Genomic DNA, 23,827 nt, shown 5'->3' with positions numbered 1-23,827 from the left:
ACGAGTGGGGCAAAGACGCGCCGGTCGGCCATGTGTCACTCCGGCAACTGCAGGTGACACATGAGAAAGTGAAAGTGTCCTCGCCTGTGCCTGGAAACGATACTCATTCTGCTCACCCTTCCCCCAAGCCACCGGTTTTCCCCTGGTCTTATCTGATGTCCCCACATGCCACTGCTCTCAAGAGCATCGCACACAGAGACAGACGTGCGCACGTGCACGCGCACACACACACACTCTCAGCTGTGCACATACATGGAATACTTTTGTTGGACTCATGCCAAGGAAACAGAGACAGAGGCTGACTGATTTATCAAATCGGGGATTACTTCTATATCCACTAATCGTATGCACAAAGCTCTGGCAGTAGACACTTGGGGAGGAAAAAAAAAAAAAAACCCATAAAGACACGGCAGAGTAGATATCTGAAGCCAAAAATTCAAGCTGGATCTCAAACCCAAACAAACCATCCCTCCTTTGTCTGGCGAAGCAGAAATGATTCCTCTCTTCCTTTGGCTTCTTGCGTGAGATTCAGAGAGCTGCCAGAGGGATGGCCAAAGGTGCCTGCAGCTGCCCCTCCGCCCAGGGGTCCCCAAGACAGAAGGGAAACCACAAAACCTTGTGGCTAAACCTTCGGGTTTTACTCTTCTTCATCCCTGCACCCTCTTTTTTTTAAACTCACCATACATCTCAAAGTGCTTTCACGGTCCTATAATCACCTGCCTCTGCTTCAGTTCCCCTCTGACTCTCAGTTTCTTCTTCTCTGCAGACCTTTTTAACCCTCCCACCTCTCATACCTTCCTCCCTGGAGCTCTGCCTTTTCGTCTTCCTCCCCAACAGCACAGGGATTTTCACAAGATTTTCCAAAAAGTACTTGTGTGCAAGGAGATACACAGAGGTTAGTGGGGTAAAGAAGCAATCGTCTGAAGCCCCTGGACAGAGGCTGCATTCGCAGGTTCCAATTCCAGCCCTGCTCCCTGACTGAGCTGCTAACCTCTCCGATCTATGTAACCCACTGCCTCAAGCAGGCAGGACAGCCGTCCCGGCCCGCGGCATGGACACCACAACGCAGGCTCAGAAAATAAAAGAAACCAATGGAAGACACTTTGCCGCTGCTCCCATACCTCCTGCAAGCTTTCTTCTACTCAGAGGCGCTCCTAAATGTTAACCTCAAAAAGATGCCACATCACTTGTGCTCTTTCCCTACGAGTCGGTAAGTCATGTTTCAGTGCCGAGTTTCAGGGGAACTAATGGAAGACTGACGGCCAAGCTGTAGCTGTAGACAGGGCCAGTGCTCAGGATAGCCCCATGGAAGTTCCACGGCCGGGTGTCTACAGTAACCATGGCAACCTGCTCCCCTGCCTCTGCCCGGCAAGGGCTGTGACCCTGCGGTGATGCCACTGCCCAAGAAGGGCTCTCTGGGGAGTGGGTCCATGTGACTGGCCCTGGACTGTGCTCCGCCGGACACAAACCCTCTCCTGAGATCACACCAGCCCAGAGAGTCTGCTTGGTCCGTGTTAAGAATACACATCTAGAGACTTCCCTGGCGGTCCAGTTGTGGAGACTTCGCCTTCTGATGTAGGGCCTGTGGGTTTGATCCCTGGTCAGGAAGCTAAGATCCCACATGCCTCGTGGCCAAAAAACCAAAACATAAATCAGAAGCAATGTTGCAACAAATTCAATAAAGACTTTAAAAACGGTCCACATCAAAAAAAAAAAATCTTAAAAAAAACAAAACAAAACATCTAAGTGAGCTTGCCCCAGGCAGGTGGGCTGAGGCTCTGCGGGGTAGAGAGACCCCAGCTCAGCAAAATCTCTTTTCAAAGCTCTTCTGGACTGTGTGGTGGATGCCAAACTCATTCATTGCTTTGCACGCACATTTTAACTCGCGCCTAACCTTTGTGCAGCAAACGGCCCTCCCGACCCGACACGCTCTCCGGCAGACAGCGAGGGATGGGCATTTTAGTGAATCAGTTGACAACACAAGAGCGTGGTGGCTGAGAGGGTCTAGAGCCAAGCAGAGTTCAAAGCCGGGCTCTGACACTTCCTCGGGCCGTGGACAAGTTACTTGATCTCTCAGGGTCTCGGTTTTCCCTTTCTGTGAAATGCAGGGATGCTTCAGAAAGGTTCTCAGGAGGATTAATCACAAGATAATATGTGTAAGATACTTGCTACGTTGGCCTCCGTCAGCCATTAAGGCTTCATCATCCCAGACACGAGGGAACTAGGACCCACAAGTGAAGGAGGTCCCCCTGCACAGGCAGTGAGGGACAGACCTGGAGCTCACCTCCGTCTTTCTCACCCGCAATCCTTCAGTCCCTCCTTCCTCAATCAGTGGTTCTCAACCAGTGGCTGAACCTAAGAAGCTTTTTAAAACCAGGATGCCCGGGCCCCACCTGCAGCAATTCTCACGTGGTGTGGGGTACCAGCATGGATTTTTTCCCCAAAGTCTCCCCTAAATGATTTTAATGTGAAGTCAGGGCCAAGAATCACCTCTATAAATTATAGTGGCCACCCAAGGATAAGGTCAGGATTTCTCTGGAAGGTTTCCTTCCCTTCCTTCCCTCTTTAGGTTGGAAAACCATCAGTGGAGCTAAGCCCCTGCTGAGATGAAACCTTCTCTCAGCAGACAGTACACAACCTACTTTACAGAGATGAGGAAACTGGATTCCGAGTGGGGAAACGATAAGTAAGTCCAGACCTGTACACAGAACTCTCAGCTTTCTGTGATGACAAACAGAAAGGATCGCCAGCTCTCGCCAGTCGAGGATTTACTTCTTTGTACACTTAGCTGATTCACCAAGTCAGTAAGTCTCCCTGAGTTATGGTCTGCGCTTGAAGGAAGCTGCAGGTTTTGTAAGAAGCCCTTACCACCATGAAGGTGTAGCAACGGGGCCCCTCACCGATGTGTTTCAGAGGTGGAAATACCACCAAACGAATCAATCTGGGGCTTTGTACTGTGCTTGTTTGACTGCTCTTTATACATCAGCAGTAGTGTTTCCGCTGCCCTCTTGTAGTTTTCACATCTCAGAGGAGGCTGCCGTACACCCCCAACTAGGACAGCACTTAGAAAGACGGGAACAGGTTCAGAAGGGAGAAAATCCACCCAGGGTTCCGAATGCCACGAAAGAAGGGGGCAGGGGCAGGGAATCTGGAAAGACGCCAAGAAGGGATACCCTCTCTTCGCTATTGGATGAGAGACAAATGTGACTATATAAACGGTGACAGACACTGCTACTTAAAATAATGACACGTAAGCAGTAAATATCCAGGGTACAGATATTTTCATAAGAAAAAAACATAACCCCACAGCCACAGGCAGGGATTCCAGGAGTGGGCGGGGACAGGAGACTTAATCCATCAGCTTTAGCAAGCCCCCCCCCACCCCCCACCTCAAGCCGTGAATTGTTCCGACAGGGATTTTCAGGCAAATCTCTCATCTGCGTGTGAGACGTGCAGACTGATAGATTCTAATGGATGCGTCTGTGAAGCCTGGAGGAAAAGCATGGCTGCATACTTGTGTCTCTCACAATCACGCGGCTGAGCGGACGCCAGCCAATCTCAGCACCCCGGCCCCGGCTGGACCTCCCAGCTCTCACCCCACCGTGAACCCCAGGGAACGACTACATGTGCGTGCGCATTTGTATGTATGTATACAGGCGTTTACAGAACCAGCCCGTATTTGTATGACCCATTACAGTTCACCGAGCACTCCATCAATATCTTTTATTCAAAAGTCAAAAAGGCTGGGGCTGTTTCTGCATCTCGCCATCTCCCTCAGGATTTCAGGTGGGGCATTCCTCACTACCAGTAGGTTTTACAGAAATACAACCAGACCGTGGTCAGCCTGTTCAGCGAGCTATGTAAGAGCATACCTGAAAGGCTGGTGGAACAAGACACCTGCAAGGCCCCCAGCCCTCGGCTACCTTGTAAAGAAGCCCAGCTGTCCTTCAGGCTTCTGTAGCCCGCTGGACCAGAGGGGTCAAGCTGGTGGAGGAGCACCCCCCCGCCCCCAGTGTGGGGAGCACCTGGCCAGGTCCCCATCAACAGGATGACCTAGGAGCACCCCAGGGCCAGCTCTCCCAACCTCCTGGGGCAGGTCCGGAGTTGGTGGGGGGCGGGGGGGGGTGATTCATACCTGGGCAAAGCCTGGGGAGAGGAGCTGTCATCGTGGCCTTGGTGACCATCCCCTGAGAAACGTGGCAGCAGAGAAGGTCAGCAGGCCACCTAGTGCCCAGGCTCTGTGGATGCCTAAAAACCACCTGGAGGGTTTGCACTTGGAAGCCCATGTTTACCTCTCAGGCAACCTGACCTGACCTGGAGCAAAACACGGCTATCTCAGCCTGGCCACCTGACAGGCTCCTGGGCGGGTTCCCTGGAGGAGGAGTGTCGCCTTCAAACCACCCGCACCACCCTTTTAAGAGGTGCTCTCTCCCTGGCTGGGGACGGAGCCCAAGGTAAACCTTCCCAAAGCATTTATGGGCCACGACGGACAGGGCGAGGAGGTGAACTGCCAGCAAATTCCGAGCTCAGTGAGTGTGTGTACACGCGCGCGCACGTGGGAAACGTTGCCAACTGTGCAGTCACCCATCCGCAGACACCCCCCCCCAAAACCTGCACAAAGACTTGGTTCCAGACAACTCTCTTGTAGACCCCAGCACAGGAGCTAGAGGTGGGAGCGCGGAAAGGAAGAGAGGAGGGAGGTAGACAGCAGTAAAGAGAGTGAAGACAGGTAAAAACCAGAACTAGAGAGAGAAGATTAGAAATTCATAGAAAGAAGGAGAGAAATACAGGAGATATATAAAGAGAGAGAAACATATAGAAAGATGGAGTGAGAGGGAGTGGAAATACAGAGGTTGAGAGATAAATATATAGGAGGAAAAGGCGAGATGGAAAGAGGTAAAAAGGAAGGAGGGAAGGAGGGGGAGAGAGAGGAGGGGAGGTAGCGACGGACAGAGAAAGGGGGCTGAGACCCGCGGAGGCGCGGCGGGCGCCCAGGAGCGGGGCCCGGGCCGGGGGACACGCAGACGTCCCTTCCCACGCCTCCCCGAAGCGAAGACCTTCTGCCGCGCTCCGCGCTTCCCGTCCCGTGCGCTCGTTGTTTCCGGGTCCCTCTGCGCTCCCGGCGCGAGCGGAGTGGAGCTCCGCGGAGACCGCGGGCCGGGCCACAGCGCCCCCGACGCCGGCCAGGGTAGGCGCAGCGCCCGCGCCGTCCCCGCCTCGCGCCGAGGCCGGCGGGGAGGAGCTGGGGGCGCCTGGGCCGGGCCTCGGGGACGGCGTGGAGGGCGGCGCCCGGCCCGCCCGAGCACGCCGGAGGAGGGGAGCCGGCACAAAAGCGCCCGGCCGGCGCCCGCCACACAATGGCCTCGCTGTCCACACGGCGCGCCCTCCCCGGCAGCCCGGCCCCGCGCACGTCTGCACTCACATCTGGGCAACGAGGGGCGGTGGTCGACCGGGATCCAGATCTTCTGCACCCGGCTCTGAGTCAGCTCCAGGGGCATCTTCTCAGCCGAGACTCGGCGGCCCTCCGCCCCTTCTGAAGAATTCAGACTTGGGGAGGAGAGCGGTCTGGCGACCCCCGAAACAAAGGGGGGAGGGGGTGCGTGCGTGAGAGCGCGGCTTTTTGGAAACGTGCTTTGTGCTAAATCACGGACGCTCGCCCGAGGCTTGAGGCTCCCAGAGAGGAGCGGGAGGGCTGGGGCTGCACCCTTAGCTCCCGCAGGGATGGACTCTTCCGCTCGGGAAGCCCCGGGATGCTCGGAGCGCCGTGACAGCCGCGGTCCCTGTGCGCTGGCTCGAGTGCGCCGCGGTCCACATCAACTCGCCTCCTCTCTGGCTCTGCTGGGATGCCCAGCGCTCCTCCCGGGCTTTTAAGAATCCGGGCCGGCAGAGACGCACACGTCAGCCCCGGGGCGGGGACGCATTCCTCGTGTTGCATCCCCCTTTCACGTGGAAGGAGGGTGGCCCAGCCAGGAGACAGCCTGCTGGCGCCCCCTGCAGGCCGGCGACACCGGCGCGCCCGGCTACTGAGGTCCCCCGGATAACGCCCTAAACCAGCCCTGGCTGAAAGTGCTACTCCGTGAGCCTCCTTCTATCATCCCCTAAAAGCGACCTGCGCAGCCTCCCAGAATAATCAACTCAACTGCGCTGGAAGGAAAGAAACAGCACCGTCCACTGTGGTCCACAAAGCCCCTCTGCCGAATCACCTGGCATGCTTAATGCATACTGCGGACTCGGTCTCTCTGGGAATGGGACCCCCATACTCTGCATTTTTAGCACGCGCTCCGGGTCAGGCACAGTCAAGGTGAAGACGCGGGTTTCGGGTTAAAGGTTGCAGAGAGGTTAGAGGGGACGGGGGCGGGGGTGGGGGGGTGTTGTCTCTGCTACCCTAGAGGGAAGCCAGAGGGAGGATGCTGAGAGCGCCTGTGGGTCACTCCTTGCCGGAGCTGCTCCCTAATAATACCTGTGAGTCACCCACCACAGGCCCCGCCACCCACGGGGAGAGGGCTTCCCTGGTCTTTCGTCCTCACCACGCCCAATTTCCTGAATTCCTTAGAAACCCCAACTAGTGCTGAACATTGCTCCCCCGACACCCAGCCCCCAAGACCTGGAACCCCGGGTCCCGGAATGTCGGGCACGAGGAGGGGGTGGGAGAGACCCGGAGGCTGGACCAAAATGGAACGTGGCATCTTGGTTTTCACGGTCACCGTTTACAATATTTTCGATATACCTTCATCTCTCCGAGTAAAAAAAATAGATTCTATTCCGACCTGCAATTCATTACTTGGCTGCAAGCCCCGGAATAACTATTGGGAGGCGTCACCATGATTGTGCAAACCCCTAAAATTCGTGCCATTTAACCGGCGCAGCCCTACTGCATCTCTTCCTCGCCAGTTTTTGGTGTATGTGTCCCTTCTGCATCCCCGGTCCCCGCAGCTTTGCATCAGCAGGCGACATGTGGCAGTCGTGTAGTCAGGTCGGTGGCCGCCCCGTGAAGATCTGGGCTGCTTTGAGCGGGAGCTGCCGCCCGCACAGGGCATGGCATGTATGTGACTTTGGAACGCGATGCCTCGGTGCGCAGCGCAGCCCTGCCCTGCAGAGGTGTATCCCTCACGCTGGGCTGCGCCGTGATTGGAAGGAGGCGGCGCTCGCTGAAACCCACACCGCCGCGGAACAGTCTGCGCAGAGGCTGCCACACGTCGCTCACGTACCGCATGGCTCGGCTGGGACGGCGCCCGCTCCCTGGCGGCCGTCAAGCTGCTCCCGCCTGCCCCGCCCCCCCGGGCCTCCCCCTTCCCCTCACCCCAGCCTGCCCAGAGGCGGGGAGTGCCCAGCGTCGCCCATCGGGCGGGTGCCCCAAAACACCCCCCAGCCGGACCTCCACCCCAGGCACACCCCCCGTCCAGGCATCCCCCTCCCAGCCCGCCCAGGGTCGCGGAGCGCCCAGTGTTGCCCACCCGGCGGTACCCCCGACCCCTCCCCACGCCCCGACGCCCACTCTAGGCACCCTACTAGCCCGGGAATCCCCCACTTTCCCCGCATCCCAGCCCAGGGACGAGCGTCGCCTACCGAAAGGGTGCCCTTGACCTCCTCCTCCCCCCGCCCCCACCCTGGGTATCCCCCCACTCCCACCCCCACCTCCCTCTCCTGAGTCCCTGCGCTCCTCCCTCCCACAGCTTTGCTGACAGTCTGGTTTCGGCGTTTGGGCAGCTGTTCAGAAACCCGAGTGCACTGCATTTGGACTTGTTTTTCTGTACCGGGAGCAAATGCCAGAGATGACACCCTATAGCGCCCCAGAGAGAGTCCCACTCCACTCCTGAAATAAGAATGGTCTGATCCAAAGAGGAAAATAGCAGCGAGGGAGCGCTGGCGCCCGCGCCGGAAAGTCGCCGCCTCCAGATCGCTGGGGCCGGGGTGGGGACGGCTGCAGCCCTACAGCCTTGCACACTTGTCTCTCCCGGAGGACCCAGTGTACCTGGTGTACCCGCGTGCCTGTACTTGCCCACCGATTTCTTTGCACACGCTGAAGGGCAAGGCAGGGGATGGGGGTCCAAACTTGAAAACAACTGTGGGTCTCAGTTCAGCGGAGAGCGGCCGCACCAGTGAAGACACATCTTTAATCTCGTCATCCGGATGATGTGTCCGACCAGGGTCCAGCTCTGAGGGCACGAGGCGGTTGACATTCCTCGGAGCTTCTAGCTAAGTATTCACACTCCACACCCAGACCTGGTGCCTTCCCGGCCCGGGTGTCGGTAACGCCTAGAGCCTCAGGCGTTCTGGCTACAGAGCAGAGATTCTCTCCCTCATCACCTCCTACACCTAATGGGGGCCAGCAAATGGAAGTTTCAAGTAATCCCCCTCCCACTTCTGATATCTAAGTGCAAACAAACTGGGAATGAGTGGGGGACTCGGACAAATGTACACTTTAAAATAAAGGGGGGGCAGCTAGAACTGGTGTGGCCCTTGCAATCCTCAAGTGCTATACATTAGCGTAGCATCCTTCTGGAAGCTGACGCTGATTGACTGCAATGCCGTTTACAAACAACCCAACTGCATCTGAACTCCAAGAACGTACTGGTTCAGTGTTTACTGTTTCAGACGTCCACCTCTTTCCCTAGTTCTGCCAAAGACCACATCTGTATCTAACTATCCAGGGCTTTGACCAACCCCCACCCCCCACCCCCAAGCAGACGATCAGAACGCCGTCCTTCAGGAAAGGCAGCAGAGAATGTAAAAATTCCTCGAATACGATGATGCTTTTGCAGATAGGACAGCTCCAAGTACTGGGGCAGGTGGTGGGGGAGCCTATGACCCGTGGTCCTAGGCATTCTTAAGGCTAGAAGGAATTTTCCAGATAATCCAGTCATCCTTTTAAATGAGTAAAGGGAAGTTTAGCGATTAGAGGCGTTAGAACTAGGCCAAAGGTCAAGGAACACAGCCAGTTAGGACCCTCTACTTGACACAGTGGGCAGATGGCCCCCAAGGGACTTGTGATGACTACAGCCTGACCCGGGGGTGCTGAGTGGAGTCTTGATGAGGGGCAGAGCACACTGTGACTCAGACCATCTCACCCAGAACAGCTGAGCGGTCTGGCAGGAGAGAGCAGAGAAAGCCCTTCCTGCACAGTAGTGCCTCTTGCGGTGCTTATTTATAGCGAATTCCTTAACTAGCTCCAGACTCAGAAAGGATGATGGGGGTGGGTTTTCTCCATGACCTCTCTCTTCTCAGTTCCCTCTGCCGGCCAAAGGCGTCTAACCCTCACCCCTGCTCCCCCATGCTGCTGTGAATTCAGCCAAAAGCAACCCCATTTCCACGATCAGAAGCCAGGGAGCCAGACTGAAACACTGAAACCATGCTGGAACCCACCTCCTTCCGTCCAGTGAGAGGAGGCAGAACAAGCCATGGCAGGCGTGAGCAATCAGAAGTTGCTAATTAGACACAGAGTGTCATCATTTGCTCCTGCAAACAAGCCTGTGTCTGAGAGAGTGAAGAGAGACGCCAAATAAAAGACTGAAATAAGCCCTTACCGCATCGCCCATCCAAAGACAGGGGAGAGGGCAACATTTTTTTTTTTTTTTCTAAATAAAATGTAACTCATGTGAATGGGAACACAGGCACGGACGTCCACACGATGCCACAACGGCAGGTTGAAAACCCAGTTCCAAACTTGCACACAGAGGTTTATAGCAGCTTTATTCATAATCACCAAAACGTGGAAGCAGCCAAGATGTCTATCAGCAGGTGAAATGAAAAATAACCTGTGGTACCTCCAGACAATGGGATATTATTCAGTGCCCGAAAGAAATGAGCTGCCAGCCACGGTAAAGACATGGAAGAGCGGTCAGTACCTATTCCTAAGTGGAAGAAGCCAATCTGAAACGGGTACACGCTGTATGATTCCAACTCTATGACATTCTGAAAAGGTACAACTACAGTAAAAAGATGAATGGTTGCCAGGGGTTGGGGGGAAAGAGGGATGAATAGGAGGATTTTTAGGGCAGTGAATCTGCTCTGTATGATCTTACAATGATGGATACATGTCTTTATACATTTGTCCAAACCCATTAAATATACAACACCAAGAGTGAACCCACGGTAAACTATGGACTTTGGGTGACAATGATGTGTCCGTGTAGGTTCACCCTTAGTAAAAATGTACCATCTGGTGAGTGACGTTGATAACCGGGGAGGCTGTGCATGAGTAGGGGCAGGGGGTACATGGGAAATCTCTATATTTTCCTCTCAATTTTGCTGTGAACCTAAAACTGTCCTAAAAAATAAAGTCTATTTTTAAAAAATCATTCCTCTTCTACAAATGTCATGTACACTTTTCTCCAAATGAGGGGACTTACCCATCTCGTTACGAGAGTATCAGGACAGTTAAACGTGGCCACGACCTGGCTCTGGGTGAATCGTCACAACTGAAGTCCTACTGAACCAGCAAGTTTCCTTTCCTTCTGCCCAGTCCGCGGTCCTCCACTTCCTGCAGGCCTTTCCTCTTCTGAGTGTACGCCCCTGACCTTGGGACCGACCACGCTATTAAAACTGCCCCTGGGTGTTTCACACCTAGCATCACACCAGGCTCCTGCTTTGACAGCATTTTACACTCCCTGTCAACCTCCTCACCCTATATGAAGACATATGTTATTTGTGTTTAAAAGTATTACTTTATGACTTCAGAATCTGTGTGCTTTCAAAAACTCAGATATTCTGCAGCCTAGTTAACAGTCTTGTACCAACGTCAATTTCCTGGTTTTGCTATTTTACTACAGTCATATAAGATGTCACCATTAAAGGAAGCTGGGTGAAGGGTTCATGGGACTCTATGTACTATTTTGTAACTTCTTGTATTTCAAAATTTCAAAAAGTTTTTTTAAAACTCCCCAAATATTAAATCGGTGATAGCTCAGTTTGCTCAAATTCCAGAGAAAAAAAAGAAGAAAAGCATAGATGGTATAGATCCAGGCATTGAGGGAGAAGGGAACTGACGGAAAGGTAGCCAAGAACTCTGTAGTGATTTGCACGTGTTCCTAACACCTTTGCTTCTTGCAAATGACACAAATATACAAACAGGATTTGCACAAATCCTGCACCTGTGGAAACATGGAATCAAGTTTAACCTGTGTTTTACTTGGGGTGGGGGGACGACTCGATTTCTGGGCTTTGCACAGATCGTCGGGAGAATATCGGTGGGTTTGTAGTCTTTGTTGTCACCAACTTGCAGGCACAACACAAAATAAAGAGAAGACACATGCAGACTTCAGCTGAGGACTCCAGACGGCTATGCTGAGCCTGTCTTTCCCGGAGGGAAGGGGAGCCACAGAGATGAGCAGCCCACTGTCCATCTTCTGGCACATTTAATAGATGCTCACAAGCAGTAGCTGCGTGTCAGACACTACACAGAACAGGCTGCACCGGAACCACAGCAATCTCGGGTCCAGCCAGGAAGAGCAGGTGATCGAACAGCTGTCATCAAAGTGTTCCGGGCTCCATCTCACTCTGAGTATGACAAAGAGAGATCTCCCACGCCCAAGAGCTTGCAATTGAAGACCAGAGGGGGAAATGTACACGAATTAGAATACAAGTAGGGAACTAAGAGAGAGGTGTTGGGTAAGGTTATGCCCAATGCAGGCTCGGAGTAAAGTCCAGGTTGAGAGAATAAGGAAAGTTTGCGTGTAATTGGGGCAGATCCGCGGGGAATTTCATATCCATTTCATTGTCCTTCAGCGTTTCTCTGCTAAGCCCAAGAGCAAACATGGAACTAAAAGTCAGTATCTCTCATTTCTTCCCACATTAAACAAGTATTCACCGAAAGCAACTGTCCAGGGGTCTCCAGAGTCAAGTGAGATGTGGTCCTTGTCAGAATTATGGATTCATTCTTGAATTTCACAGTGTCCCTAACACACAAACACACACAGACACACACGCGCGCGTGCGCCCCTACCTTTTTCCCTTGGAGTTAATGAAACTGAGGCTCAGAAATATTACATTACTTCCCTGTGATCACACAGCTAATAAGCAAAGGAATAAAAAACAAGACCTCCGGCTAGGCTGGTACTCTTTCAAGTGTCACGCAATTAAATTACTTTCCAACTAGAACATTCAGTCTTCTTCTCAATAACAAAGTCAACAATAATACTTTGGATCCGAGTGGTTTCTATGACAATGTCTAAATTACTTAGTATTTGGATATAATGAGGAAATAAGAATCGTCTTAAGAAACGATTATGAAGATTAATAACTAAAAACTTGCAAATGAACCTACAATGTAAAGTGCTACTTAGCATATGAAGACAGAGAGACAGCCTCCCAAAGAGTCCCAGCCCTCATACTGGGACAGCCTCCCCTACTGATGCAGAAAAAGCTCATGGTCGACACCACGGCTGAGCCAATTTAAAAAGAAATTACTATTTTATGAAATAAAACTGAGTCAGCTTTAAAAAATTTTTTTAAAGAGGTAGAGGAGGCCTTGGGCTTTCTGTGTAATTCTCAAAGGTTTTAAGATGTCCTAATTGGGCTTCCCTGGTGGCGCAGTGGTTGAGAGTCCGCCTGCCGATGCAGGGGACACGGGTTAGTGCCCTGGTCCGGGAAGATCCCACATGCCGCGGAGCGGCTGGGCCCGTGAGCCACGGCCGCTGAGCCTGCGCGTCCGGAGCCTGTGCTCCGCAACGAGAGAGGCCACAACAGTGAGAGGCCCGCGTACCACAAAAAAAAAAAAAAAAAAAGATGTCCTAATTGATTAGCAAAGGGAAAGAAGAAAAGAAAGATCTTATTTCTCGGACACTATTCAAATTCTTCGATAAGCTTCAAATTTCTATTGCTGATAAGACATCTTTACGGCCAGGCTGTCAACAGCATGACATCACCGTAGCTGCAGCGCAGCACCGGCGCATAGGAGCGGCAACCTTGGCTTAAGATTTTCCAGTTGTGCGAAGAAACAGGAGAAGCTACCAGCAGCACTAGATACTAGTTGGCCTCACACAGCCCAGATGCTGTCCCTTCAACACGTGCTGTAACAAGCTGGCGAGATTGTCCACGTTCCATTTTGTATCCTGCATCTTCGGTCGCCCTTCCAGGTATCTGGAGTACGAGGCGTCCAAGTGGAGACACAACACGGACAGAGGCGCTGGGGTGGGATCTGGATTCAGGGAAGAGCCGGGTGGGTGGCACAGAGAGGACTGGAGAGTGAGGAGGGGGAGGGGCAGTCAGGGGGCACCTTGTGGACCCTCAGGACGACTGACTCCTGTTCTGAGAAAGAGGAAGTCCCCCAAAGGGCACTGAGAAGGGTGAGCAAGAGGACGGGAGGGACCTTCCTCGCTTTCACAGCTGTTTCCATCCCGAGGGGCCTAGAACAGAGCCGGGCTGGTGGCATGTATCCGTCAACACTGCTTGACAGAATGCATGTTTGGTTAAAGACTGGCCTCTGGGGACTTTCCCTGGTGGTCCAGTGGTTAAGACTCCGTGCTCGCAATGTAGGGGGCACGGGTTCGATCCCTGGTCGGGGAACTAAGATCCTACATGCCACAGTGGCAAAAAAAAAAAAAAAAGACTGGCCTCTGGTTACGGTGCTAAGAACAGGTTATAATAAGCAGGTAATGGTCTTGGGACCCTGAAATAACCGTTAGCTCCAGGATCTCCACTCTGGGTTTGTAAGGAAGATGGGGTCAAGGGGAGCTCAAGAGACAGGCCCCTGTGTGGAGACAGTTTCTCTTCCACTCCTCCCCCGGAGAGCATTTATCCTATGAAACCAGAAGAGGAGTCTAGGCCAGAAACCTTTATTCTGGAAAATTCCTCTCCAAGGCTTTAAAACAAGAGGCAGGGGTGGGGTAGAAAAAGATCAGGGTGCTGGAACCCATAACTGGATGTTGGGATCCGTAACCACACTATACGTTGTGGTAAAGGGCCCTCAGATCCTGAAAAAGTTGCCCTGTGCAGTGAGGATAAATTAATGGGTGATTTGCTGAGAAACTATGTATCCGTTTCTGATACATAGCTCTGGGAGCAGCCCTGACAGGAACCCACATGCTCTTTTCTCTGCCCCGCCAGGCACAGAATCCCTCTAGCTCCCGCTTACCTGCCCTCACAGACAGCCCACTGGCAAGCAGACCTGAATGTTCTATTCTGACCAGCAGCCACGATCCTCCTAGAAACGTACCAAGTGGGCAATCTAGTTTAAATACCATTCTCTCACCACTTTGGTTTGTGACTTGGTCTCCCTAGGCTTGACCATCTCTGGCTGCACGGCTAAAATCCAGCTTCTAAAGAAGAAAATCTGAGGACTAGACACCAGGGCACAGGGACCCCACACAGACAAGGCTGGCCACCCGTTCCTCTCTGACACCAACCTGGTTTGTTTTCATTGTGAGCAAGGATATAGGCCCTAGAACACTTGTGGCTTTGTTTCTTGTCAGAAAAGTTTCCCAGTGACAATATTTTATGGACACAAACACAAAACAGAGATCGAAGAAACAATCCAGAAGTGAAGAAAGACCCAGATGAACTGATGTAGCAGCTCTGGGTAAACTCACTGTGGAGCAGGGAAAACCATGGCAGCTACTAAGCCACTCCGGATGTCCCCTGTCTGAGAGTCTTCTAGGACCTGCACGACCCTCTCTCCCAAATCACAGATGGAAAAGAAACAGGCAAAAACCCACCTCTGCCATGAGAAAAGGGCTGCATGACTTTCAGTAGGTGAAAGATTTTCAGAGTACATCACTAGATAAACTGAGGATAAGTTGGACAACTCTGGAGTTATTCTTTTTGATAGTTCTTGCTGTTTCCTTATCAGTAAGAAAGCTATCACTCAGCCATTAGTCACGGTGGATAAAGAGGCCAGACAGATGCCAGGGAGAGTGTGCAAACAGCTGGACAGTGATTACATCCACTAAAGACTCAAACAAGCCAGCAGCTCTTCACTGCCCCAAGGCAAGCTCACAACACAGCTGCCTGTCAGATACCTGTTACCAGCTTTAGGAGGGCCAGTGCTGCCCTGACACAGAAGGCTGGACTTTGAATCTGCACCCAGACACTTAGCTCCCTGGGGACAGTGGACACATACTACCTGGCCCTCCTCTGCCACCCATCCCCCAGTGCCAGTAACTCCGTTATGTAAAAAGGCAGTGGGCATAGCAGCATTTTTCGCAAGAACCAAAAGCCCAAGTGTCCATCAAGAGATGAATGGAAAGACAAAATGTGGTCCATGCATACAGTGGAATATTATTCGGTCGTGAAAAGGAAGGAGAGGGACTTCCACGGTGGCGCAGTGGTTAAGAATCCGCCTGCCAATGCAGGGGACACAGGTTCGAGCCCTGGTGTAGGAAGATCCCACATGCCGCAGAGCAGCTAAGCCCATGCGCCACAACTACTGAGCCTGCGCTCTAGAGCCCGTGAGCCACAACTACTGAAATCTGTGCGCCTAGAGCATGTGCTCCACAGCAAGAGAAGCCACCACAATGAGAAGCCCGTGCACCACAACGAAGAGTAGCCCCCGCTCACCGTAACTAGAGAAAGCCTGCATGCAGCAACGAAGACCCAATGCAGCCAAAAATAAATAAATAAATTTTTTAAAAATTTAGAAAGAAAAGGAAGGAGGTATTGAAACACACTGCAACATGGATAAACCTTGAAGACATTACAGGTGTGGACTGAGTTGTGTTCCCCTAGAACTCATATGCTGAAGCCCTAACCCCTAGTACCTCAGAATGTGACTGTATTTGGACATACAGTTTTTAAAGAAGTAATTAAGTTAAATGAGGCCATTAGCATGGACCCTCATCCAATCTGACTAGTGTCTCTATAAGAAGAGGAATTTAGAGATTCCCTGGGGTCTGGTGGTTAGGACTCCGTGCCCTCACTGACGAGGGCCCGGGTTCAATCCCAGGTCAGGGAACTAAAATCCCACAAGCCGTGTGGCATGGCCAAAAAAAAAAAAAAAAAGAAGAGGAATTTGGACATACCAGGTGTGTATGCCCACAGAGGAAAGGTCCTGTGAGGACACAGCAAAAAGCCAGGCATCTGCAAGCCAAGGAGAGAGAAACCCAACCTCATCTTGGACTTCCAGCCTCCAGAACCATGAGAAAATAAGTGTCTGTTGTGTAAGCCACCCAGTCTGTGGTATTTTTCATGGCAGCCGGAGCAAACTAATACAATTATGCAAGGTGAAAGAAACCAGACACAAAAGGTTCTGTACTGTGTGATTCCATCAATGGGAAATATCCGGAATAGGTAAATCTATACAGACAGAAGGCAGATTAGTGCTTGCCAGGGGCCGCTGAGAACAGGGGTGGCTGCGCACTGGGGGTGGGGCTTCCTTTCCAAGTGATGAACACGTTTTGGAATTGGAGAGAGGCAAGGGTTGCACAGCGCTGTGACTGTACTAAATACCACTGAATTGTCTGCTTTAAAATGGTTCATTTTATGTTATGTGAATTTCACCTCAATTAAAAAAAAAAGACAGCGGATGAGGGAAGACAGAGAGCGATCTGAAACATGAAGATATTAAACCTGTTCGAGTTAGGACAGGGTGGTTAACAAGACAGAGGGGAAGAGGATGCTAGAAAGACCAGGAAAAAACAAATTCGAGAGACCGGAGAAAAACAGAAAAGACACGGTCAGCCCAGACCTCTGCATCCACAGCCCGGTCTGCACCTGCCAACTGGCAGCCTTCCCCCACTTTGCTCCTTAACCCAGGCCCCTCGTCATCAACAACCCAAGGTGTGGGGAAGGAGGAGAGGGGAGGAGACCGAACAAAATCATTTCACATCGTGTTCATTTCACAGCAGGCGGGTGTGACCTGCTGTACCAGAGTGGCTTTGCTCAACAGTGCATTGGGGACAATGCCCACCTATATACAATGGGGTTTTCATAAGAAGAGTGCACAGCAGAGCCCTGGCACACAGTGGGATCATGATTTTGTAGCCAAGAGCTCTGTGCAAAGCGAGCCTTCAGCTTTCTCCAGAACCTGCACCTCTCCCTGAACTCTCAGCCAGGTGGTGGCATCTAAGCTAGAAAACAGGTTCCCCAATTCCTTCCCCCACTCCACCCTGCTCAGTGAAATCCATCACATAGCTGGGAGGTTCCATTACTTCCTGTAATAGTCAGGGTTCTCCTGAGAAATATGTATGTATGTACAAAAGGAAACTCATTATATGGTTTTGGAGGCTAAGAGGTCCCACTATCTGCCGTCTGCAGGCTGGAGACCCAGGAAATCAGGTGGGATTCACTCAGAATCTGAAGGCCTGATAACCAGGAGCTCCGAGGTCCGATGTCCAAGGACAGAAGAGGATGGACACCCCAACTCATGCCGAGAGAGCGAGTTCGCCCTTCCTCCATGCTTCTGTTCCATCCAGGCCCTCACCAGACAGGATGGTGCACACCACTTTGGGGAGGACCATATGCTTTACTCAGTCCACTGAATCAGAGGCAGTCTCTCCAGAAACATCCACGCACACACACCCAGAAATCATGTTTTACCAGCTACCTGGGCATCCCTTGGCCCAGTCAGGTTGACACATAAAATTAGCCATCACTCACCCCAGTAGCCACTCTTCCCATCATCCTTAGCAGCAGAACCCCAGTGTTTAGCTAAACAATCTCCCGGCTAAAGGATGATTTTAGCTGGGAGGCGAAGGTGGAGCCAGGAGAGAGGGTCAGGCTCCCAGCCGCTCCACCGCCCGCACCTGGCACCTTCTTCTGCTGCTGGAAAAGCTTACCTCCCCGCCCTCCACACCCTGCATGCTCCCTAGGCTATTTCCACACCGCATCTAGAAACCCCAGTCTAGAAATCTGACGGCCCTCCCGCAAAGCCTCAGCTTGAACCTGTGGCTTCAGCCTAGTCATTCTATTATTAGATGGGCTGCGGGCCAGACAGACAAATGTCCCTTCCTGCAACTTTCCTCAATTCTCTCTCTGCCACCTGCCCCCTCCTCCAGGGCAGATGCCCACCCTCCAACCTGTGTGAGCAGCTGTCGTGTCCCCATGAGACAGGCACTCTTCAGGCTCAGAAGCCCACTCCTAGGCTTTAAAGCAGCATGAACACAGCCTTCCACGGCACACAGCAGAGCAAGAGTGGACTGGCCCCATGATGTGAAAGGAATCAGGTTCTAGGGAGGAGTGAATGCTGACTGACACCATAACACTTACTGCTAATACCACAGCCAGGCTCTTGAAATGACTGGCAAAAAGCAATTCTAGGGAACCTATGGATAACCCAGGTTTGGATCCTCAACTATGCAAGCCAGCCCTGTCTGGTCTCCAAAGCTTATTCAGCGGGAGTGGGGGGCACGGAAGAGACTGCAGTGATGCTATATGGCTCACATCATGGGCTGGAAGTAGCCTCCGTAACCACTCAGGGAACCCCAGGGCTCAGAGAGGGACAGAGAGCCGCTCGCCCTGGTGAGCACCTGGCTCATCTGGAAAATCAGGATAATCACTGCCTGTGCACCTTGCGAGGTGGGGAAGGGGGTCAAATCAGGTACCACGAAAAGTGCTCATGCAAACACTCCAGTACTCAACACATACATGAAGATTAGCATTTTCTGAATCATCCAGGCCCACCCCGAGGCGGTGGCAGAGGCGTGCTAGTAGACTTCTTCTCCTCGAGGCTCCACGACCCGGTCTCCAGCCCTTGGTTTCCTCAACACACACACACACACACACACACACATGACCTGGTCTCCAGCCCTTGGTTTCCTCAACACATACACACACACACACACACACATACACAAACACACACACATGACCTGGTCTCCAGCCCTTGGTTTCCTCAACACACACACACACATACACACACACACACATACACACACACACACATACACAAACACACACACATGACCTGGTCTCCAGCCCTTGATTTCCTCAACACACACACACACACACACACACACACACACACGACCTGGTCTCCAGCCCTTGGTTTCCTCAACACACACACACACACACACACACACACACACACACACATGACCTGGTCTCCAGCCCTTGGTTTCCTCAACACACACACACACACACACACACACACACATGTGACCTGGTCTCCAGCCCTTGGTTTCCTCAACACACACACACACACACACACACACACACACACACACACACACATGACCTGGTCTCCAGCCCTTGGTTTCTCAACACACACACACACACACACACACACACACACACACACACACATGACCTGGTCTCCAGCCCTTGGTTTCCTCAACACACACACACATACACACACACACACACACACACACACACATGACCTGGTCTCCAGCCCTTGGTTTCCTCAACACACACACACACACACACACACACACACACACGTGACCTGGTCTCCAGCCCTTGATTTCCTCAACACACACACACACACACATGTGACCTGGTCTCCAGCCCTTGGTTTCCTCAACACACACACACATACACACACACATACACACACACATACACACACACATGTGACCTGGTCTCCAGCCCTTGGTTTCCTCAACACACACACACACACACACGCACACGGAGAAGAGCCGAAGTCAAAACAACCGAGGTTCCCGACCCAGGACCCTGGTGAGGACAGAACTGACAGGCAGCCACCTTCTGCCGTGTGGTGAGCGCCCAGGGCGACGCACCAGGAGCCGAGGTTGAGAAAGTGGGGAGTAGGCTGTGTCGCAAGCCTGCTTACGCCCCATGGCGCGTGCAGCTCTGCAGTTGCCGAATCAGAGCTGACATCCTTTCCCCTCTCTGTTCCCCCTTGGACTTCTTCCTTCTCCCGGTGGAAAACATTCTAAAAATAGAGACAAATCAAGCCAAAAAAAAGTTTAAATGCAGGTTTTATGAAACAGCACTGAGTAGATGTTGGAAAGCCTACAGCAGCTGGGCCGTGCTTATGCCTAGCGTTCAAGTTAGAGGGGCGGGGGGTCTGTAATCGCTGTGCTAAGACCATGCTGCGCATGTGTCCGGTTCTGGGAGACGCCTTTTAAGGGAAAGGTAACGAACTCAGACACGTCCAGAGGAAGGCAATCAGAAGGCCCCAGCCATCTGGAAGCCACTCTGTGAGGAACAGCTAAAGAACTAGATGTGAGATAAAGAACAAGATGATGAGATAAAATGATAAACAGGTACCGATACAGGGGAGCTGACTTGCATTGTGTTGCTCCCGGGAGCGGAAGCCCGATTGTGGGCTGGAGGCTACGGGGGACCATGATGGGACAGAACGATGACACAGTGCCTGCCCCATTGTGAGCCCCCGGCCCAACTCATCAACTTGGTGACTTGGGGCAGGGCACTTCTGTACACCTGAAGTGTGGAACGACCTCATGATCTCAGTGGCCCTTTTCCGTTGTAAAGTCTTTAAGTCTAGAACCACGATACTAAGTGAATCGTGAACCACGATACTAAGCTGCTGACCCAGCATTTAATCACACATCTGATCAGCCTGGGTAGCCAAGGGGCCGGGAGCCACAGACTGGGTGGAACATTACTCTGACAAGCCCCTTGGAATACAACAGCCCTCCGGTGATCCCGGCTGACGACTCATTCTTTCTAGTCACCCGTTGGGGCAACTGAGACCATTACGGTCCCTCTGAACCAATCAGAGACGCCAGCTCGAAACCCCAGACGAGAACAGAGTTAGACACCTAGACCAGCGTTTCCCATCTAGTGATGATTGAAATCTCAGGGAATGACAAACGTGTGGGACCCCAAGAGGATGTTCACCCCCCGTGTAGAAATTAGTTCTGTTTCAACTTTCTCATGTTTGAATCAACAAACACAATCTTTAAATATTTTTCCTACGGCAGCCTTAGAGGTATGCCCCTCCGGTCTCCCTTTAAGAAAGAACTTGCTCATCAGCTATGAGGGGTGCAGTTAAATGAGTCTCCAGCCACAGCACTTCGGGATCCGTGGTGGCCTCGGAGCCCAGGCCACGCCCCTCCCGGCAGCTCCCAGGTAAGGACTGAGCCCAGCAGGGCACCAGGGCCTGGCTGTTTCTGCCCACAACGGGCAAGCTCTGCACTGAGGCTTACACCGGGGCTGGCAGAGACTTCTCAGAGACGCCCTCCACCTTTTCCCGCACCCCCCCCCAGCTCGCCGGTCACAGGTATCAGGCCTGCAACCCTCTCCCTTTATTTTTCACAAGCACTACCCCCAATAAATCTCTTGCACTTCTGACTCCTGTCTGCTTCCCGAGGACCCAACCAACACACATGCCCAAAATAAAACAGCTTGAGAGCATCCGAGCGTGTACGGTGTTCACGGAAGTTAGGGCGCAAGATGAGTGTGCTCTTGAGGCTTGGCTGGCTTATTGCTCAGATGAACTATCGGCAGCCGCTCTGAGGGCTTTGGCCACGGTACAGCTTTAGACGAACTTAGTCTCAGTTATTTGGTATTTGATGTATACCCTGTAGGGATGACTGTGTAAAGATGGGAACCACAAGAATCATTGACGTTGACATGCGACTTCATGAGAAAATGATAAGGAGATGTCAAAAAAGACACAAAGGCCTACTTTAAGGCATTCCACGGGTCAAATCTGGTACAAGTTGGGCAACAAAATGAATAATAGTAATAGATTATAACCCTGAGTAAAATGAGAATCCCCAAATCCATTCATCTGTAAATAAAACGAATGAATGAATGGGTGCAGGAGATGAAAGAGCGTCTCTTTACACAGAACGCCAACAAATAAGCGTAAAAGCAATGATGAATTTGTAAGGCACTACTTGGTAATAATTATTTCAGATAAGAGTCATCGAGTGGCTGAAAGTTTGACAAGAAATGGGATAGTTGCAGCATCTCAGAGTATCTCCCCACAAGACACTTATTAATTACAGAGGAGGAATAGAAACCTCACAGTAGAGGAAGCTGGCAGACGCCATGCTACACAAGGGATCAAAGTGAACATGGGCAGGAATAAGACTAAGACCTACCACACAAAGACCTACCCCGAGGACACGGCACTACTCCCCGGGTGTTCCTGCCAAAAACGTAGAGGCTGCATCTAATCATAAAGAAGCAACAAACAAACCCAGATAGGGGGATATTCTAAGAAATAAATGGCCTGGATCCCGAGGAGTTACTTGCACACCCATGTTCAAAACAGCATTCTTCACGGTAGCCAAGAGGTGGAAACAACCCAGATGTCCATCCACAGATGAATGGATACACAGAATATGGTCTATCCGCAGTGGAATATTATTCAGCCTGTAAAAAGGAAGGAAATTCTGACGTCTGCTACAACATGCATGAACTGTGGGGACATTATGTTGAGTGAAATAAACCAGTCATAAAAGAACAAATACTGTATGATTCCACTTACATGGTACACCTAGGGTGGGTAGGGTGGATGGAAGGATGTACAGATGGGTGGATGGATGGAGAGAGAGACAGACAGGCAGAGGAGTGAGGGAAAGAGAGAGAAAAAGGGAGAAGCAGAAATCAAATAGGGTAAATGTTAACATTTGCAAAATCTGGATAAAGGCTATCTTGGAAGGCTTTGTGCTATTTTTGCAACTTTCCTGTAAGTCTGAAATTATTTCAAAACAAAAAACAAAACTCAAAAAAAATTTTAAGTTCATGAAGCACCTAAAATGGTAGTAAAAGAATTTTAAGTTCATGGAGCACCTAAAATGGTAGTAATTCTGCACATTCACTTCAAGAGGCTCTTCCTCAGGGTTGGAATTTGCACGCATCTCATCAAATCACGGCATCTCTCATATTTCAAAACCTAATGTTGAAAGATAATGTATAATGGCAATTACATTTAATTTAACTTTTCACTTGTTGGCAACAAAAGACCTGCCACATGGGAATTCCCTGGCGGTCCAGTGGTTAGGACTCCGAGCTTTCACTGCCAAGGGCCTGGGTTTGATCCCTGCTCAGGGAACTAAGATCCCACAAGCCACGTGGCTTGGCCAAAAAAAAAAAAAGAAAAGAAAAGTCCTGCCACACAGGAAACAGGTAATCTGTAGAGAAGCAGCCTAGAATAGTTGCCTAACATTTCTCTCCTCATTTACTGTATTTTAAATGGTGTAACATAAGCCATGTCAGATGTATTACACTATATTAAACAGTGTAACATACGCTATGTTGTACATATTACACTATTTAAATATTATAAAGTTATGTAGAGCAAAATATACTGGCATAAAGGATACTTGGCTTTTTACTTTTAAAACACTCTGCAGGGGACTTCCTTGGTGTGCAGTGGTTAAGACTCTGTGCTCCCAATGCAGGGGGCCCGGGTTTGGTCCCCGGTCAGGGAACCAGATCCCACATGCATGCCGCAACTAAGAGTTTGCATGCCACAACTAAGGAGCCTGCCTGCCACAACTAAGACCTGGTGCAACCAAATAAGTAAGTAAATATTAAAAAAAATCAAAAACAAAAACACTCTGCAGAAGTCTTGGAACTCCTCCCCATCACCTCACTGGCCAGAACGTGGTTTCCACACTGGCCACAAAGTCAGGAGGGAAACTCAGTCTTTTATCTGGACCAAATGCCCAGGATTCTGCTGCTCAGAAAGGGGGGCCCGTGGACGTTGGGGGAATGCTTGCAGTCTCTGCCATGGCATCCTTTACGGATAACACAGTTTTTCAACAAACCCCTCTCAGGAGACATAGTCTTTTATTACAAAAAGAGTGGGGAAAGCTATTAAGCTTTGCACTCAGACGAGACCAATGAGGTTTATATGTCCCGTCTCCAACCCAAACGGGTACAGTCGTGCAATGCCTTTTTTAAATTTTTTATTTTTGGCCACGCTGAGTGGCTTGCGGGATCTTAGTTCCGGGACCAGCGATGGAACCCACGCCCTCAGCAGTGAAAGTGCCGAATCCTGACCACTAGATCA

General features: G+C 51.4%; 1 protein-coding gene across 10 annotated transcripts in view; it reads right to left on the bottom strand.

Annotated features, from left to right (window-relative positions):
- The window catches only part of PFKFB3 (6-phosphofructo-2-kinase/fructose-2,6-biphosphatase 3), an 84,921-nt gene that overhangs the window by 20,026 nt on the left and 41,068 nt on the right, over nt 1-23,827 (bottom strand). For 8 of the 10 annotated variants that reach the window (XM_067700626.1, XM_067700616.1, XM_067700652.1 and 5 more), the window contains exon 1: nt 5,423-5,636. The exons of 1 other annotated variant lie outside the window; for it this stretch is intronic. In XM_067700626.1, the coding sequence (XP_067556727.1) occupies nt 5,423-5,498 (76 nt within the window). In that variant the 5' untranslated portion in view covers nt 5,499-5,636. Of the gene's footprint in view, nt 1-5,057; nt 5,171-5,422; nt 5,637-23,827 lie in introns of those variants that run through there. One more of the 10 variants, XM_067700686.1, reaches the window with a different exon arrangement.

The sequence above is a fragment of the Pseudorca crassidens genome, chromosome 1 (genome assembly GCF_039906515.1).
Source record: "Pseudorca crassidens isolate mPseCra1 chromosome 1, mPseCra1.hap1, whole genome shotgun sequence".
Taxonomy (NCBI): Eukaryota; Metazoa; Chordata; class Mammalia; order Artiodactyla; family Delphinidae; genus Pseudorca; species Pseudorca crassidens.
The sequence above is the reverse complement of the archived record's forward strand: the minus strand, read 5'-3'. Positions and strand labels throughout refer to the sequence as shown.